The sequence below is a fragment of the Tenrec ecaudatus genome, chromosome 3 (genome assembly GCF_050624435.1).
Source record: "Tenrec ecaudatus isolate mTenEca1 chromosome 3, mTenEca1.hap1, whole genome shotgun sequence".
NCBI classification, from domain to species: Eukaryota; Metazoa; Chordata; class Mammalia; order Afrosoricida; family Tenrecidae; genus Tenrec; species Tenrec ecaudatus.
In genome coordinates, this window is record NC_134532.1 from 61,352,588 (window position 1) to 61,371,892 (window position 19,305).

Genomic DNA, 19,305 nt, shown 5'->3' on the forward strand with positions numbered 1-19,305 from the left:
CTCTAACAATGACTATGAATTATTTCCCAACAAAGTAACTGTGTCGCCAGTTAATATGTCAATTTTTTTCCTCTCAGAATCCCTGACATATTTAGTTTGATCTGGAAAAATCATGAATCTATAGAGCTATTTAATTTCTCAGATACATTGGACATACTCAACTCCCCATAGAGGTTCCAATTAAAGGAAAAATTATGTATTGAGAGAGAACAATGAAATGTCAAAACAATTTTTTGTGTTCTTTGCTTTTTGTTTGAAAAGTCAAATTATAGGTCTTCATAATATCTAAGTAGTGGCTTCTTATTTTAAACTATGATGAGTCAAGGAGACAAGATACTGCAGTAAACCATTTTAATAAGAATACAAAATTCTCACCAGAGGCACATTCTGGGGAATGTAGATGAGCTATCACAAGAATAAAATAAGGCTCTCCGAGTACAAATATACAGGAAGGAATGATTTAAAATAAGATTATGGTTTACAATCACATTACATTGTATTAAGCACTGAAAACACACATATTTATTAAAAAGAAAGCAAAAAGGCATCCGAACATATATAACAAATCTTACAATGCACAAAATGTGTTAACGGTAATTTGAAGTAATTCATTTCAACACAAAAGAAATGAATTGGTGAAGTGATAACTCAAAATATCATGTCTGTGACAAAAATTAAGAGAACTTTACATTTAATAAAGATTACATTACTGATAGAAGCACAGAGTGGACAAGCCAACCAGAGCACACATCAACACTGCCCAGCCACGAAAGCAGGACTGGCCTCTGCAACCTCCTGTCTTCCTGCTCCCGCCATCCCCCGACAATGCCTGCTCATCACCAACTCAGAGAAACCCATCCCACTTTCCACTCCTCAAAGGAATTCAGGCGATCCAAAAGCAAACCCCAAAGTTGATTCCACCATGAACTTCAAAGGTGGCTCAATGAGTACAAAGGAACCCCCAATTCACACACAGTGTTCCTTTCCAAGGGAGGAACAGACACATCAAACATTATCTGAACGGTTTTTATTTATGGGCTATGTACACTGGTTGGACAAGAATTACTGTTATCTGAGAAGGCACATATCTGTGATTTAAGGCTTAAATGGTATTGTTACATAGAGAAGTCAGTAAAAGCTGTCTAGGAATTCACTTCTATCAAAATGGAATCTATCCCAAAACTAACTTTCTAAGCTCAGATTTCTACTAGAAACTGTCAAGAATTTCAATTCCTAAGTCCGCCTATCAAAAATTACCTTAAGGTTTCCTTATGAATCAAAAGAAATTGCTAACGTAACTGCCCGATGACTTTGGCAATGCAGACGCATTACGCTTAAAAATCTCACAAAACGATAGTGTGATTCTCGTGTCTTAAAAAAGTTTAAACAAACCTACAATAGTACAGATTTATTCTTAAAAAGGTATTTACCGCAACTCCACAAATCAACCAGTCATTCATGAGAGCTGCTGTCTGTGTGTGGAAGCTGCAGGGACACCATAGTTTTACTCTGCAAAAGAGTTTTTCTTTTTTTTTTTCTTTAAGATAACACGTGAACATGAATCTCTTAAAGATGTTTAACATACTCATATACAAAATAGCTGATGTTGATACGAACCATGTAAACCTCCCTTTGGAAAAGTCTCAAGGGGCCTTATTTCCAGGTCCAAAACCCTCGAATTTTTATCTCATCAGTGCAAATCTATGTTAGATGTTTTCACACTACAGAAATAGCCATTAACCCTCACCATACAAAAGGATTTCTCAAAAAGAAAAATTATTGTGTCCCGATTATAGAAATTATGCTGACATCAAAGCCACCACACCCCCTCCAAGTTAACAGTTCAATTGTTACCGTATGAAAAAGGGGAAAATTAAAGCTGTTTGTGCAGGAATCACTACAAAGCCCCTTCTCCCAATGCGGCCAATTCCCATCAGGTGTGTTTGGAAATCTAACAACTCGACTTCCCCGCAGTGTGACTACTGCTCTTCAAGCCAAGAAGGAGCGTCCACGCCCGGGGTTTTCAACTTGATGTGAAACTGCTTAAGTGTCTGTTCAAGCTGCTTCTGGTTCCCGGCAAAGTAAGCGGCAATGGCGTTGTGGAACAGGACCAGCTGATTGTGCAACACCTTCACCTGTGCAGAGAGCAGAGTTACACGTCGCGTCATTTTGGTTTACCCATTCAAGGCATGTTATACATCGCGAAAAATGAAGGTTTAAAATGTGTAATGATGTGAACATGTCTGAAATGTGCTAAGTGAAACATAGGGCATCACACTGTATAGATGGTATGACAGGTGTGGCCACTATATTAGTCCATCTGCTTCCTTGTGTACACACACACACACACACACACACACACACACACACAAAATACACCAATCTTTATATATTTACAGATATACAAACCTATATTGGTACCTATATGTATATATATAATTTTTCACTTCTTCCTTTTTCTTTCCTCCTGCCTCACTATTATGTTTATCCATAATTCACCTCTCAGTAATTTCTCTCAGATGCATTGCAATTGCTCAAAGACAGCCAGGAATGTGACACCTTCCTCACTGTCAATTTTAGAACCCTTGCTCTTCCCCTGTCCCTGTCATCATTGACTCACTGTTCACCCTTCTCCACTCCCAACTCCTCCCCTGCCATGCCCTCCTGGAATCTTTGGTTCCATCGCTGCCTCCTTGGGATTGCTTCTCCTGCCTGTCATGTATAGAGACAGACATGGAAAGAAATTAAAAAAAAGACCATACAAATCATTCCAAGTCTGTTATCCTGACCCAGAGTAAATGAATCTCTCTCTCTAATAACTTGGTATTCTGTGGTGTCCACCTTCCCAACATGACTGCTGAAGACAAAACGGGTGCATAAGCAAATGTGTTGAAGAAAGCTGATGGTGCCCAGCTATTAAAAAATATAGCATCTAGGGTCTTAAAGGCTTGAAGTTAAACAATCGGACATCTAGCAGGGAAGCAACAAAGCCCACATGGAAGAAGCACACCAGCCTCTGTGATCATGAGGTGTTGACGGGAAGAGGTATCAGAAGTTCAAAAACAAGCAATCAAATTGATGTGCAGGAGTGTGGACAGAGGGAAGACCCAAAATTCACCTGTAAGATAATTGGACAGTCTCTCACAGAAGGGCCACATGAAGGGATGACATATCCATGGTGTGGTATACACAGATGAAACACATAACTATCCTCTAGTTATTTAATATTTCCTCCCCTTACTATTATGGTCTTTGTTTTACCTCATTAATTTTGTTAGACCTGTGTATGTTCATTTACATAAATGAGATCACTCAATGCATGAGAGCCAAGATAGATACCCTTCAGAAACAGTAAAGGGAGCAATGATTACTTGAGGGTGATGGGAAGGGTAGGGGAGCTGATAGCAATGATTGAATAAACCCACTCGAGGGGAAACAAATAACAGAATTGTAGGTGAACAGACACATTGAATGGTGTAAGATAGGCAAAATTCTATTTATATTTATATAAATTGTGTTAGTCTGGATAGACTAGACAAATAAATTCATAGACACCCATATGTGTACAAGAGAGAACTTGATATCAAAGAGTAATTGTATATTAAGAAAACATCCCAGCCCAGTCCAGATTGAGTCCTTAAGTCTGATATTAGCCCCTATGTCCAATATCCATCTATAATTTCCTCTTTAGACTCACACAATGCATGCAATGATACAGAATGCAGGAAGAAATCAGGCCAGTGGGTGGAAAGTCTTGTGGATGTGGTGGTGGTGGAAGAATCTCAGCGCTGGCGTGGGTCTCTCTGTGGCTCCTCCAGCTCCAGGGCTCTGGTTCCATCAGTGTAGCTCCGTGTGGCTTGTCAACAAGAATATCTCATAGGGGAAGGGTGCATCTGCCTCCAGTGAGCTATTTATATCCATGGTACCTCCAAATGAGGTCATCAAGCTGCGACCGGATTGCCAGGTTCGACTCCACCCCTTCACAAGTTGACCCATTATGTAACTGCCACCCACAACAACAATAACATATAATAAGGGTTCTTGGAGGGTAGGGGAGGCGAGGAAGGGGATAAAGGGTAGCTGATATCAAAGAGTTCAAGAAGAAAACATTTAAAAATGTTTGATGGTTTTAAATGTTGATGGTTATAGCAATTGTACAATTATGCTAATATAATTATGGATTCTTATATCTGTAAGAGCTCCCAATAAAATGATTTTAAAAAGCCCTCCATAAGCACTATAGCCATAGGCATGTCAAGGCCAGAATTGTAACATATAAAGAATTATGGCTAAAGGGTCATCTTAATTGACTGTAACTCACATAGTTTGATAAATATATGGACCTATGCAACTACCATCAGAGTGGAAATACAGATATGTGTCCAACTCACATATCCTATGGGGCCCATCAAGTTGACTCACAGAATGGAAGCTGCTCTGCCTTTGTTTATTTTACCCTCATAGGTTTCAAAGACCTCCCAACCCAGACTCTTATACGCACCAGGCTTTGGGAATGGGGGCTTCAGCCCTGGGCTGCCCCTGCTGTACGGGTGCACAACGCTGCCTGTGGCTTCAGTTCCTCAGGCCCTCACTGCAGCAGTAACGAGCTTTTAATACGGCTGTTTGCACATCATCCAAATACTTGAATGCCCTATTTCACACACTGTCTCAAAGACGTTAGACAATGCACACTTATAAAGAACATTTCGATCATCCTCGAGAGTTACACAAGGAGCCCCAGTGGCACTGTCGGGTAAGCTCGGGGCTGCTCCAAGGTAGGTAGTTCAAACCAACTAGCTGCTGTGAAGGAAAAGATGAGGCAGTGTGCTCCTGTGAGGATTTAGGGCCTCAGAAGCCCTATGGAGGGTCAATATGAGTTGAACCCAATTTGATGGCAGTTACTTGGTTACCCCTCTGCAGTGAATTCCCTCCTCTATCCTCCAGCCCTAGGTGGGTACTGATTAACGTTGTCATTATAGATTATACGCTTTTATAACCTCTAAAAACTCACTCACTGTCATCAAGTCATTTCTGATTCACATTGAACCAAGAGATCATGGTAGAACCACTCCTGTGGGTTTCGGAGGGTAACTCTTAAAAAAAAACCCAAACATTTTAGTGGGGACTCTTACAGCTCATAACCTTCCATACACAAATTGTATCAAGCACATTTGTGCAAATGTTGGCAGCATCATTTCAAAACATTTTCTTTCTACTTGAGCCCTTGGTATCAGGTCCTCTTTTTCCCCTGCTTCCCCACCCTCCCACCCTTGTGAACCCTTGATAAATGATGAATGATTGCCATATCTTACACTATCTGCTGTCTCCCCCTTCACCCACGTTTCTGCTGTTTGCTTCCCTGAGGGATTGCTGAGATGGGTCCCCCTCTTCCCCTTCCCTACTTTCTCCTACTCTGAGGGCAACTTTTGACGAGCGTAGAAAGGGTCATCTCTCTCCCACTGAGAGGCCGGCGGGTTTGACTGGCTGACCAACTCATAGCCACACCCCCAAACAATAAGGCATACATTTTATAACCAGAAATAATACTTCCATGAACAAAAACAGCAATACTTCAATAAAGAGTATTCATAGAGGTCACTACAACGTGCATGCACATTTAAACTGTCTGGATTAGCTAGAAGTGAAATCTGGTTTCATGAAACACCAACAATCCACTATACCCTGCAGTATTTTTAAACATCAGCGTCATGTCACTTGCCCTGATGATCTAAGAGAGCACAGAGGAACCAACAAAATTTGTTTCCTGAGAATCTTTCTGTGTGTGGATTTTATAAGATGGCTAAGAATGGTACAGGTCGGTAGACTGCATATGGCAGTGTGCAACTATGTGAGCGGAGATGGAAAGTTTGAATAGGAATGCTCTCCAATTGAATGCTAGACGACGTCCGCATTCAAACTAGCGGGACCGTCACAGGTGATCACTACTAGCCCTCTGGTTTCACATACAGAAGAAACGGAGTCCCAAGAAAGTATTCAGGGAGTTGCTCTGTGTCACGTGATGAGTGAGTTAGGGCTAAAATTCAAATCTGTTGACTCACTGCCCAGGAGATCCTCCTCTGCACAAGCCTCCCAAGACAGTCATGCCTGAACTGCAGGGCGGGTCTGGTGGAGGAAGCCGAGCTGCATTCTTCAGCCTCCGGGAGGGAGGTAACTGCTCTGAGTGCTGGGCACCTCTGCTTGTGCTTTTCATGCTCCTGTATTCATACTAACACTCTTCAGAAAAGCATCAGACTAGGATGCGATACTCTACTAATAGCGAGCACAGCTCGGGTGCTGTCGAACACCTCTAGTACCACCAGGGCCAAGCATGCTCTCTGATGGAAAGAGTTCAGAGAGCACGGCTTTCATCGTAGCTCTAGCTGAAAACCAGCTCAATTTGAAGGACTCACGTGTACGGATTTTTTGTGGGAAAAGGGGGTGGGTGGTAGACAGCAAATGTCTTTGAGGCTGTGGCAGCCTGTATTAGCCGGTGAAGATGTGAGCCTCCTTTCTATCCAGCAGCGCATAGTGTTGAGACGCAAGGCATCAACATCTCAAGCCTTGAGAAGGAGCTGAACCAATCTTCTAACTGTTTAAAGCATAGGGCGCTAGCACTGCTGATTCACCCAAAGGTTGTGTAAAACAAAAGGAACTTTTCTTCTTCCTCGGGCAGAGAGAAGACAGTTTTTGGCAGGCATATAGTTTAAGAGGAACAGAGAACAAGAACACACAAAAATGTCTGTATAAACTAAAACAAGGTACAACTTGAATTATCTGGCTGGACATTTAAAGCCTGCAAATCTTTCCAAATGAAAACTTTTGGTGTTACATACAAGGATGGTGTGGTAGTTACATAATCTGTCGTCAATTTGAGACTTTAGAGTAAAGAGGTGGAGTTCAACCTCTCAATCAGGTCGCAGCTTGATGGCCTCATCTGGAGGTGCTAAGGAGATAAATAGCTTTCTGAAGGCAAGACACAGACACTCCCCCGTGAGACATTCCTGAGATAAGCCACATGAAGCTACACTGAGGCAGCCAGAGCCCTTAGAGCTGTGGGAGCCACGTGGAGACCCTGGCAGCGCTGAGAGCGCTCTACTGCCACTGGATCCACAAGACTTTCCACCTACTGGCCTGTGATCTTTCCTACATTTGGCATTATTCATGGTTGCGTTTGAGTCTAGAGGAAGTTATGGACTAGTATTGGACATATGGAGTTGATCTGGAGTGGGCTGGGATGTTTTCTTAATGTACAATTACTCTTTTATATAAAGCTCTTTCCTGTACACATATGAATGTCTATGGATTTGTTTCACTAGTCTACCCAGGTTAACACAGATGGTTAAAAAAATTAACATTTACTACATGTCAGACTGGTGGCGCACTGTGAAGAAACCACCAGCTTCTCTGCAGGAGAAGGATGAGGCTTTCTACTCCCATAAAGAGCTTAGTCTCATAAACCCCAGGCGCAGCAGTTCTACTCTGTCATTATAGGGACACTATAAGTCAGAATCAACTTGATGGCAGTAAATTTGGATTTTGGTATGTGTCAGATTCTATACTAGGAATGCAAAGGTAAATAATATATTGATTGTTGTTGCTAGGTGCCCCTAAGTTGGTCCCAGCCCACTGCGACCTTGTGTACAAGAGAAGGGAACACTGCCTGGTCCTGCGCCATTCTCAGACTCGTTCCCAGGTCTGAGCCTCTTGTTGCAGCCCTTGTCGAGCCATCTCTTTGAGGATCTTCCTCTCCTTCGCTGTCCCTCCGCTCTAACTAACATGATGTCCTTCTCCAGGAACTGGTTTCTCCTGATAGCATGTCCAAAGACCAAGTCTTGCAGAGATAGGATGGCAGTAAACGACAAGTGTCATGTTAAGTGGCATATAAATAAAAATATTCCAGTTGATTTTAAAAATGGAGTTTACGGGTAGAACAATGTTTTCCCCCTTTCAAGAGAGACCACAAGTACAGGAGAATTTGAATTTCCCATGTTCTCTACTTCTACCACCAAAAACCCAAACTCACTCCATCGAGTTGATTCCAAGCATAGTCATTGTGATGGGGGATATATGAAAGGATGCAGTGCTTCCCCCGAGGCCAGCGGTTCTCAACCTGTGGGTCTCGACCCATTTGGGGGTTGAATGACCCTTTCACAGGGGTCACCTGATTCATAACAGTAGCAAAATCACAGTGATGAAGCAGCAACGAAAATAATTTTGTGGTTGCGGGGGTCACCACAACATGAGGAATTATATGAAAGGGGCGTGGCATTAGGAAGGTTGAGAACCACTGCCCTAGAAGCAATGCTAGGAAGCAGGGCAATCATACAGAGGGGAGCAGATTGCACAGTGGTGGGCTGTTACTGTCAGCACTTGCACGCTACACATCCTACAATGAAGATGCACCTGGCAATGTGATATGAAAAATGAGGCCTGATGTGCAAGTGAACTCATATGACTGCTGCGATCCTGTGCTGAAGCCCAGATGGCCTGCTTCACCAGGAAAGGGCACACGGAGAGTCCCAGTCACTCCAGCTCCGCCCAACGCCCAGCAGGCCCCACAGTTGAATGTAAAACCAGCAGAAGGACCCAACTAATTCTAAGAAATCATAAATCATTGTTGTTCTAAACCACCAAAATTTCAGTGACGCAGTGTGCATTAGAAAATAGTTAAAAGGTACAGTATGAAAACGGTTCCGAAAGTACCTCCCAGCAACAGAAGGAAAGACGGGAAGGGGGAAGGAAGGGCTACACAAAATACACTGAAAAGGAGGAAAGTCCCAATAGGAAGAACAGGTTTGGGAGGAACAATGGCTAAGGGAGGTAAGAAGTAAAGAACAGAGGAAAGGGTTGTCACTTGGTGAGGTCAGAAGGCTGGGGGATGATTACCTACGGGAGAAATTGAGGCACAATAGGAGGGGCAGCAATTCTACTACTCATCCTCAAATCCTGTTTGGAGTAAACGTAGCATGCATTTATTTCCAGCTTCTGAGGGAAGCCCTCCTAGCTGTCACCGTCTTTCCAATTTCGTACTTGTTATTCCCTCAAGTCGTTACTGAGGTATTCCCCGGAACCAGTGTGGTCAAGCGGATGCCAGTGTAGGGCGATCCCATGTGGGCTAGAGGAGGACCGGGCCCCACAGGGTGAATGCAAGCCACCCATCTTCTGATGAGTGTGAATTGATTGTACCACCCAGAGGCTCCCTAGCCCATTAGCAGAAATGTTTTTAAAATAGAAACAGAGACATTTTTGGCAACGAGTGGCATGGGTCCCAATCTGCACTGTTCTCCTTGGGACACCCCACACAGGTTAGTTTAACTTTGTGAGAGGTCTCTATGACCAAACTTACTGTGTGGGGCTGGGGTCAGGGTTAAAGGAAATACAATATTGTCTAGCACCCTTTCTGACATGCAATGATGTACTTGTGCAATTTCAATAGAACCAAGTTTGACTGTCAAATCTTCAAGTTGCATAGACTTTTCTTAGTAAAATAAAAAATGTCCTATATTTAGAATCTAGTGAGGGGCAATTGTGACCAAACAGGGACTGACAGGAAATCTACCTTGGTGCAGTGAATAAAGGTGTATGCTAGATCCCTTACCTATTGCCAATTCTGACTCATGGTGACCATAGAGAGCAGAACTGCCCCATAGGCTTCCCAAGGCTGTAATCTTCACGGAAGCAGTCGCAGTGTACCTTAACCTTCTTGTGCAGAGTCTGTGACCTTTCAGTCACAGCCCAGCACTTAACCCCCGAGCCAGCAGGGCTCCTAAGGTATGTGCTAAGCAAGTACATCCTGTAAAATAATAATGAAAAATAGATGGCGGGCATATAGCTGGCTACTCAGCACAGATTATCTGGGAACACCCTTCAGTGCAAGAGCAGAATACCACCAGAATATAGCAGCAGGAATTTCTCTGTTAGAGACATCATCTCAATTGAGCCTTTCAGCTTCGCCATGTGACTCAGTGTCTCTAAATTCTTGGGGGTGGGGTGGGATTAGTTTCTTTCAGAAACTAACACCACTTGAGAAAACCAAATGAAACCCTTATATAGATTTTTTCACTAATTTATAATGGTCTTCTTTCTCTAAATCGAGATTATTTTGTTAACGTAAGAAATAACCAGCTGATATCCTTGCTGTCAAGTTGACCCTTACTCATGGGAGTGTAGGAGTGATTACAGGGACACATAAGCGGAAAGCCGAAGCTTAGAATAGGAGTGAAAGAGGAAAAATGTAACAATTCCAAACAGAAATGGGATAGTGAATCTGTCAATATTTCAAAAGTTAGCATCAGGAATGATTACAGTCATTTGGAAGCGCACTAAAGCACTGTGAACTCAATTACAAAGAACTTTCATGAGGATCTGCCAACCAATGAGTAACCTCGACCAGAAATAAGCAACATTGGCAGAGGGACCTCAAACATACTGTACAATGCTTTACCTGTCAAAGAGCAAAACAAACTCCGACAGAAAGACAAGCCGGGGTTTTAAACAGAGACCAGGGAAGAGAAATTTAAGAGCAAGACTGATAGATGACAGGAAGTGGATGACATGGAAAACTTTTTCCTGTGTACAGTGCAAGTATTAACATACACAAACACCATTTACAAAGTCACTGCCTGGAAACTGAAAATATGAGCAATAATTTATGGGCATCAAAACTATTTTTAAAAGGCACTTTCTTTTTAGCCAAATGAATTTTTTTCCAAATCAGATTACATACCTTCTTATTCAAAGACACTTTAGTGACAAAAAAGAGGATGAATTTCCAGGTATAATAATAGTTGTAACACATTTATAATTGACAAGCTCTTAAAAGTAATTATTGGCTAGTTCAACAAAAATTCTATAAAATAAAGGTTGATATTATGTTCAGTAAAACACTGGAATGAGTAGCTTGGCTTCTAAGTATGAACAAAGCAAGAACAAAATTCATTCTTCATTAAGAAGTTCCTCACTTGTAATATGCAAAGTCCGAGCTCCTCTCTTTACCTCCAAATATTTAAAAATTCTAAACTATATGCCTTCCTTGTCCATCAAGCGACTGTTTTCCATTAAGAAACAAGCAGGAAAGTATACCTGTCTTGGCCTTTTATTCAGTCCATGGGTATATATATTTTTTGCTTGGATGTTCATATTTATTAATTGATTCATAAGGTATAATTTTATCAGTTCACAATAGCCTTCAAAATGCCTATCATGTCCAAGAAACTACCAGTTGAGAGAGTAGCACTAATCAGAAATATGGGTGTGGACAGTGGAAAGGAATCAGAAAAGGCAAGACAAAGATGAGCTACAAGTGGAGGTGGAAGAACAGATTTTATTAATCACTGACAAGCAGAAGTTCAAAAACAAAACAAAAAACCCTTGCACATCCTGACAGAAGGGGGAACCAAAAAGCAGGGCAGTTCCCTGTTCGGAGGGGGTGTGAAGGTTTGGGGCTATGTGGAAGATGCTGATGAAACACCCTAATGGGTAAACTGCAGTAATAATAGGCCACAAAGCTCAGGTAACAGTTTATAATTCTTATTTACTGATACAACAAAATTGTGAAAGCACAGATTTTTTCACTTTTAGCAAATATGTTCACCAGTGTTAGTTCTATTCTACAGTGTGAGTTCCTTCCCCTAGCGTCTACTCTTGCCTGCCTCCTTCTCGTCCTCTCTAGGGCTGCCAATCAGACGTCTGTTTTCCAGTGTCACCCTCCCTCTGCTATCCTCCGAGCCTCACCTCAAGTGGTGGTAGAGCAGCGTGCTTACAAATAGGCTTCTCGAGTCACGGATCTGACTTTGAATCCTGGTCTACCTGTGAGAAGCTAAACAACTGACTTAACTTCTCTGAACCCCAGTGTCCTCTAGGTGTACAATAGCATAAAGCTAATTCCCAGATTTCATAGGTAAATTATGCAAAAATCTTCATTAGCAGTTCTTTTATATACAGATTACTCAAAGATCTTGTCCATCCATTTACTGAATTACTGTAGGAAGAGAACACTGGCCAGATGCACCCAGGAAGCTTACCTTCAGGGGAAGAAGCAGATTAGTAGACAATCATAGCAACCTTTACTGAGAGAAAGGCCCCAGCGTATGGCAACACACAGGGAAGAAACAAACTGCCAAGTTGCTAGAGGAGATAGTACTCCCCAAACCCAAAGTGAGTCCATTCCACCCACAGCAAACCTATAGGACAGGGTAGAACTGCCTCATAGGGTTTTCAAATATAGAAACTTAATGGGAACAGACTGCCTCATCTTTCTCCGTCAGAGCAGTGATGTTTTTTTTTCCATTTTAAACCTTTTATTAGGGGCTCATACAACTCTTATCACACTCCATACATATACATACATCAATTGTATAAAGCACATCCGTACATTCTTTGCCCTAATCATTTTCAAAGCATTTGCTCTCCACTTAAGCCCTTTGCATCAGGTCCCCTTTTTTCCCCCTCCCTCCCTGCTCCTACCTCCCTCATAAGCTCTTGATAATTTATAGATTATTTTGTTAAATCTTGCCCTATACGGCATCTCCCTTCATCCCCTTTTCTGTTGTCCGTCCCCCAGGGAGGTCACATGTAGATCCTTGTAATCGGTTCCCCCTTTCCAACCCACTCACCCTCTACTCTCCCAGTATCGCCCCTGGTCCTGAAGGTATAATGCACCCAGGATTCTCTGTGCCTCCAGCTCCCATATGCACCAGTGTACAACCTCTGCACTATCCAGACTTGCAAGGTAGAATTCGGATCATGGTAGTTGGCGGGGAGGAAGCATTTAGGGTCTGGGGGAAAGCTGTATTCTTCATCAGTGCCACATCGCACCCTGACTGTCTCATCTCCTCCCCTAGACCCCTCTGCGAGGGGATCTCCAGTGGCCGACAAATGGGCTTTGGGTCTCTACTCTGCACTTCCCCCTTCATTCACTATGGTAAGATTTTTTTTTTTGATGATGATGCCTTATAGCTGGTCCCTTTGGCATCTCGTGACCGCACTGGCTGGTGTGCTTCTTCCATATGGACTTTATTGCTTCTGAGCTAGATGGCCGTTTGCTCACCTTCAAGCCTTTAAGATCCCAGACACTATCTCTTTTGATAGCCGGGCACCATCAGCTTTCTTTGCCACATTTGCATATGCACCCGTTTGTCCTCAGCGATCATATCATGGAGGTGTGCACCCAATGATATGATTTTTTGTTCTTTGATGCCTGATAACTGATTCCTTCGGCACCTCGTGATCACACAGGTTGGTGTGCTTCTTCCATGTGGGCTTTGTTGCTTCTGAGTTAGATGGCCGCTTGTTTATCTTCAAGCCTTTAAGACCCCATTCACTATCTCTTTTGTTGTCTCCCTTCCCCTCTGGTTTCTGTTGTTCTTCTCCCTGGATGGGTGTGTGTGGTTATGTGCCATTCATTGCAATCAGTGCCCCCTCCCTCCTCACCTCTCCCTGCCTTCCCCCTACCCTTTTGGTATCTTTATTCCCATTCCTGTTTCTGGGTTCCATGTGTTGTGAGTTCTATCTCTTGCCTATACCTATGTACATACTGCCATCTAATCTAGATGGGGAAGTGGTACTGGAGTCACAGTAGCGGGTGTGTGTGAGGAGGTCTCAAGGGATACAGTATGTGAACCACCAGTGCTCTACTGTACTCTGACTCATTCCCTCCCTGTGACCCCACTGTGGGGGGATGTTCTACTGTCTATAGATGGACTTTGGGTCTCTACTCCAACCCCCTCCATTCTCACAAATATGTTTTGTTTGTTTACTGTTTGTTGTGAATCTTCTGATGCCTGTTGCCTGGTCTCGATGACACCTTATGATCGCACCAGCTGGTGTGCTTCTTCCATGTGGGTTTGTTGTTTCACTGTTGGATGTGCCGCTTGTTTAACTTCAAGCCTTTAAGATCCTAGACACTGTATCTTTTTATAGCCAGGCACCATCCTCTGTCTTCACCACATCTGTGTATGCACCCATTTTGTCTTCAGTGGTCATGTGGGGGGTGAGCATCGCAGAATGCCAATTTGTTAGAACAAAGTGCTCTTGTATTGAGGGAAGGTATGAGCCGAGTCCCACGGCCCGTTTGCGGCCTCAGTGCATTGCCTTATAAATATATGTACATAGGTCAATGCCACTATTGTTATGGATTCATGTACTTACATAAGTGCACACCTCTGTTACTCTCCCTATCTACACCTTTGCTTCCTAGAGCTTGCCTATTTCCTTTGTCTCCTCCTGCCCCGCCATCACTTTCCCCCTTCTTCCACCTCTTAGTGCTTCCTCTTCACTAGCTTGGTGTTGCTCTAACACATGATCTCTACCCTTTCCTAGATGTTGGTTTCGCTTCCTTAAGACTACTTCTTTGTACTCAGACCAATGGAAAAGAACTGAAAACCCAGAAATAAAAGCATCAGCATACACACAGCTGATCTTTGACAAGGGCCCCAAAAAGATCAAATGGGAAGCAGATGCCCTCTTTAACAAGTGGTGCTGGAAAAAATGGATATCAACATGCAGAAAAATGAAGCAAGACCCTTATCTCACTCCATGCACAAGAATAAACTCAAGGTGGATCACAGACCTTGAAGTTAAACCCCAAACTATTAGGGCCATCAATGAGGGAATTGGGACCAACTTGAGAACTTTGGCGCAGGGAATACACAGGCTATCAGAAATAGGGAAGGACACAAACACAGAGGAGGCACAAATCAACAAATGGGATATACTGAAGATAAAACACTTGTGTACATCTAAAGAATTCACCAAGAGAGTAATAAGAGAGTCCACAGACTGGGAAAACATCTTTAGCAATGACACATCAGACAAAGGCCTTATTACTAAAATCTACAGTACTCTGCTAGCTTCCAAAAAGAAAAAAACCAATAGCCCACTTGAAAGGTGGGCAAAGGACTTGAACAGAAGTTTCACAGGGGCAGAAATCCGAATGGCCAACAAACATATGAGAAAATGTTCCCGATCTTTAGCCATAAGAGAAATGCAAATTAAAACAACAATGAGATACCACCTGACACCCTCAAAGGTAGCCCAATTCAAAAAATCAGAAAGCAACAAGTGTTGGAGGGGCTGTGGGGAGACAGGAACTCTCATCCACTGCTGGTGGGACTGTAAGTACGTACAGCCACTATGGAAATCAATCTGGCGATACCTAAAACAGATGGAGATAGAGTTACCATATGACCCAGCAATCCCCCTACTGGGCATATACCCAGAAGAGGCAAGAAACAAACCAAGACCAGACATCTGTGCTCCAATGTTCATTGCGGCACAGTTCACAATTGCAAGGAGTTGGAAGCAACCCAAATTTCCATCAAGTGACGATTGGATTAAAAAACTGTGGTATATACATACAATGGAATACTACGCATCACTAAAAAGCAGTGATGAACGTATGAGGCACATAGCGCCATGGGAAGAACTGGAGGAAATCATGCTAAGCGAAGTAAGTCAGGCACAAAAGGACAAGTACAACATGAGTCCGCTGAGGTAAGAATTAAAAAAAAAATTTTTTTTTAAAAAAGCAAAAGTGGCATAGGGAAAAAAGCTACTGTATACAAACATTTTAGGGGTGAAGACGGTGTACTATGGAAGAGACCAGACCAAAACCAGGGATGTACATGGTAGACAATGGTGGAGGAGGTGGGGAAAGGAAAACAAAAGGATGAATACAAGGAAGAAAAGGGTAGTGGGGTCATGGGGCATTAATCCACCCAAGGGGAGGGTATTGTTTATATCTCCACAGGGAAAGTGGGACCAGACTTCAACCCAGTGTCGCAAGGTGTGAATGCAATATCCCGGCGTGGAGGAGGGAACCGGTGGAGAGGTCTGGGAGGCTGGCCCCAGCACCATAAATTAAGTGGATTCCTGCCCCTCCCCCGAAAAGAATTTGTTCCAAAGGACGACATTGACTCTGCAGCTCTGGGAGATGGACATATTTGATCAGAGCACACGGGAGCAGATGAAGGGGCAGGAGGAGAGAGTGGAGCACAGCCTGGCCCACCAGGCCGTGATGATGATGTTCCTGAGTAGAGCAGCCAGTCCACAGAGAGAACAACATGGCTGGCCCTGCTATGAGACATGATGCCCCTCAGTGACTAAGGGCGATACAGGGGACAGCACCGGAGACACAGTGTGGGAATTGCACCTGACCTGATCCCACCACACCGAGGCAAAGCACTGGGGGAGTGCAGCGGAACAGCAAGGGAATGGAGTGGCAAGGTCCCCAGGGAATGCTGAAAGTGGACTTTGGGGCCAGGGCGTGGTGCCCCAACAGACTGGACTGGAAAACGCTCCTAAGGGCCAGCAAACGATCCCTGAACTAACTACAAGCTTTTCTCTTGTGAACTGTTTTGTTCTGTTCTTTGTCAGTGGTTTGTTTTTGTTGTTTTGTTGTCTGGTTGTATACTGTTGCTTTGTTTTCCTCTGTCTAGTTTTCGTGCATGTTAGTGACTCCACAGGTCTGTCTGAATAGGACAGGCTGGATGAACTATCTGGAGGAAAAACAACGGGACCGACAGTTCTGGGGGGACTTGGGGTGGGGGGGTTAGGAAGTGGTGTTAACAAACCCAGGGACAAGGGAAAAACATGGGACCCCAAATGGTAGAGAAGGGGGAGTGGCAGGCCTGGTGGGAAATGATCAAGGGTAAGGATGCTTAGAGAAGAGGTATACTCTAGCCCAGGTGGCGATGAAGCATGGTAGTAGGGCAGGAGGAAGGTCAAGGGAGATGGAGGAAAGAGCTAGGAGTCAAAGGGCATTCATAGAGGTCTAGACAAAGACATGTACATGCAAATATATATAGGAGGATGGGGAAATAGATCTATGTGTCTATATTTATAGGTCAAGTATTCAGGTAGCAGAAGGACCTTGGGCCTCTACTCAAACACTCCCTCAATGCATGAATACCTTCTTTTATTAAATTGGAACTCTATGATGCTCACTCTCCCGACACAACGGCTGGAGCCAAAGTGGGTGAACAAGTAAATGTGGTGAAGAAAGCTGATGGTGCCCGGCTATCAAAAGAGATAGTGACTGGGGTCTTAAAGGCTTGAAGATAAACAAGCGGCCATCTAGCTCAGAAGCAACAAAGTCCACATGGAAGAACACACCAGCCTGTGTGATCGAGTGGTCCCAAAGGGATCAGTTACCAGGCATCAAAGAACAAAGAATCTTATCATTGACTGCACACCTCCATGATAGGATCGCTGAAGACAAATGGGTGCATAAGCAAATGTGGTGAAGAAAGCTGATGGTGCCCGGCTATCAAAAGAGATAGTGTCTGGGGTCTTAAAGGCTTGAAGGTGAACAAGCGGCCATCTAGCTCAGAAGCAAATAAGCCCACATGGAAGAAGCACACCGGCCAGTGCGATCACGAGGTGCCCAAGTGACCAGGTATAAGGCATCATGCAAAAAAAAAAAAAGATATAAGTGAGTGTATGTATGTGTATATATGTATATATATATCATATTAAATGAAGGGGGAAGTGCAGAGTGGAGACCCAAGGCCCAAGTGTCGGCCAATGGAGATCCCCTCATAGAGAGGTTTAGGAGAGGAGATGGGTTAATTAGGGTGTGAGGTAGTATCGATGAAGAACACAGCTTTCCCCCAGATCCTGGATGCTTTCTCCCCCCAACTACCATGATCCGAATTCTACCTTGCAGGGCTGGATAGGACAGAGGCTGTACACTGGTACATATGAGGGTTGGAGGTACAGGGAATCCAGGGTGGATGATACCTTCAGGACCAAGGGTGTGAGGGACGAAGCTGGGAGAGTGGAGGGTGAGTGGGTTGGAAAGGGGGAACTGATTACAAGGATCCACATGTGACTTCTTCCCTGGGAGAGGGACAGCAGTGAAGGGGGGAAGGGAGACTCCGGATAGGGCAAGATATGACAAAATAACGATGTATAAATTACCAAGGGCATATGAGGGAGGGGGGAATGGGGAGGGAGGGGGAAAAAAAAAAGAGGACCTGATGCAAGGGGCTTAAGTGGAGAGCAAATGCCTTGAGAATGATTGGGGCAGGGAATGTATGGATGTGCTTTATACAATTGATGTATGTATATGTATGGATTGTGGTAAGAGTTGTTTGAGTCCCTAATAAAATGTAAAAGAAGAAAAGAGAAAAAAATGATTAGGGCAAAGACTGTACAGATGTGCTTTATACAATTGATGTATGTATATGTATGAACTGTGAAAAGAATTGTATCAGCCCCAATAAATTGTTAAAATAACCCCCCCCCAAAAAAAGACTACTTCTTTGTAAGCCTCTGTGCTTGTCTCATGGCCCTGACAAATCTAGCAAGATGATGTGTTGGGGATCCCAGAGAAACAGTCACCATAATCTTCTTAATGGATCTCTCTGCCTTGAATTTCAACTGGCTCAGATCTCTCAGAAGCCACTGTTTTGAGGAGGTTCTTTTGTGCGGGGTACCCTAATGAGACTAAGACAAGTGTATTACTGAGAGAACTTGTCTGCTGCCATCTTCTGATCATCAAAATACCCCAAACAACCAAACTCACCACCACTGAGTTGTTGCCGACTCCCCTTGACCCTCCAGGATAAGGTAGAACTGTCAGTGGGTTTCTGAGACACTAAGTCTTTACAGGAATAGAAATCCCTGTCTTTCTCTCATAGAGTGGTTTGGTGGTTTTGAACTGCTGACTTTGCAGTTAGCAGCCCGATGCATAAACCACTCTGGAAAAATTAGGAACAAACTGGAGCATGTATGAACTGGAATTCTAATAGCAATACTTTCTACCTTATTTTTATATGCTACGCTCTGCACTATCCTTAACTGTCCTATGATTCAGGACCCATCTAATCTTATTTTTTCAGTAGTTGTTTTAAAAACACTATGCCTTGTATTTTTCCAAAGTGAGTTTTACTTGAATTTTTACTTTCTAACCAGGGCTACACAGAACCTATACTTTTCTTTGCTTAAAATCCTATGTGCTGTGAGAAAAGAGGAAAAGTAACTTTCTAGAACACAAGTCCCCCACATCATTCTTCAATGGCAGACATTAAGTGAGATAAGCCCACTCAAATACACAAAACACACAGATGCATGCACACACATACAACAAAAAAGGGCAGGAGCTCACAGTAAGGGCAATTTTTACAATGAAATTTTATTATGTGTTTAGTCAGCAGTCAAGTATTTAAGAATTACCAGTCCAGGGTAGTAGTGTTTATTATATTATTCTATAAGTAATGTTGAACATTTAAATTAAGATTTTTACAATTTGTGGGTTTAAAAAAAAAGTCTTTTCCTAATAGCTTGCTACCACAAGTAATAAAT

General features: G+C 43.2%; 1 protein-coding gene across 5 annotated transcripts in view; it reads right to left on the bottom strand.

Moving 5' to 3' along the window:
• Nucleotides 1-337: 337 nt before the first annotated feature.
• Nucleotides 338-19,305, bottom strand: part of ARFIP1 (ARF interacting protein 1) — a 159,703-nt gene continuing 140,735 nt past the window's right edge. For all 5 annotated transcript variants that reach the window (XM_075543690.1, XM_075543691.1, XM_075543688.1 and 2 more), the window contains one exon: nt 338-2,135. In XM_075543690.1, coding sequence (XP_075399805.1) covers nt 1,980-2,135 — 156 coding nt within the window. In that variant the 3' untranslated portion in view covers nt 338-1,979. The remainder of the gene's footprint in view (nt 2,136-19,305) is intronic.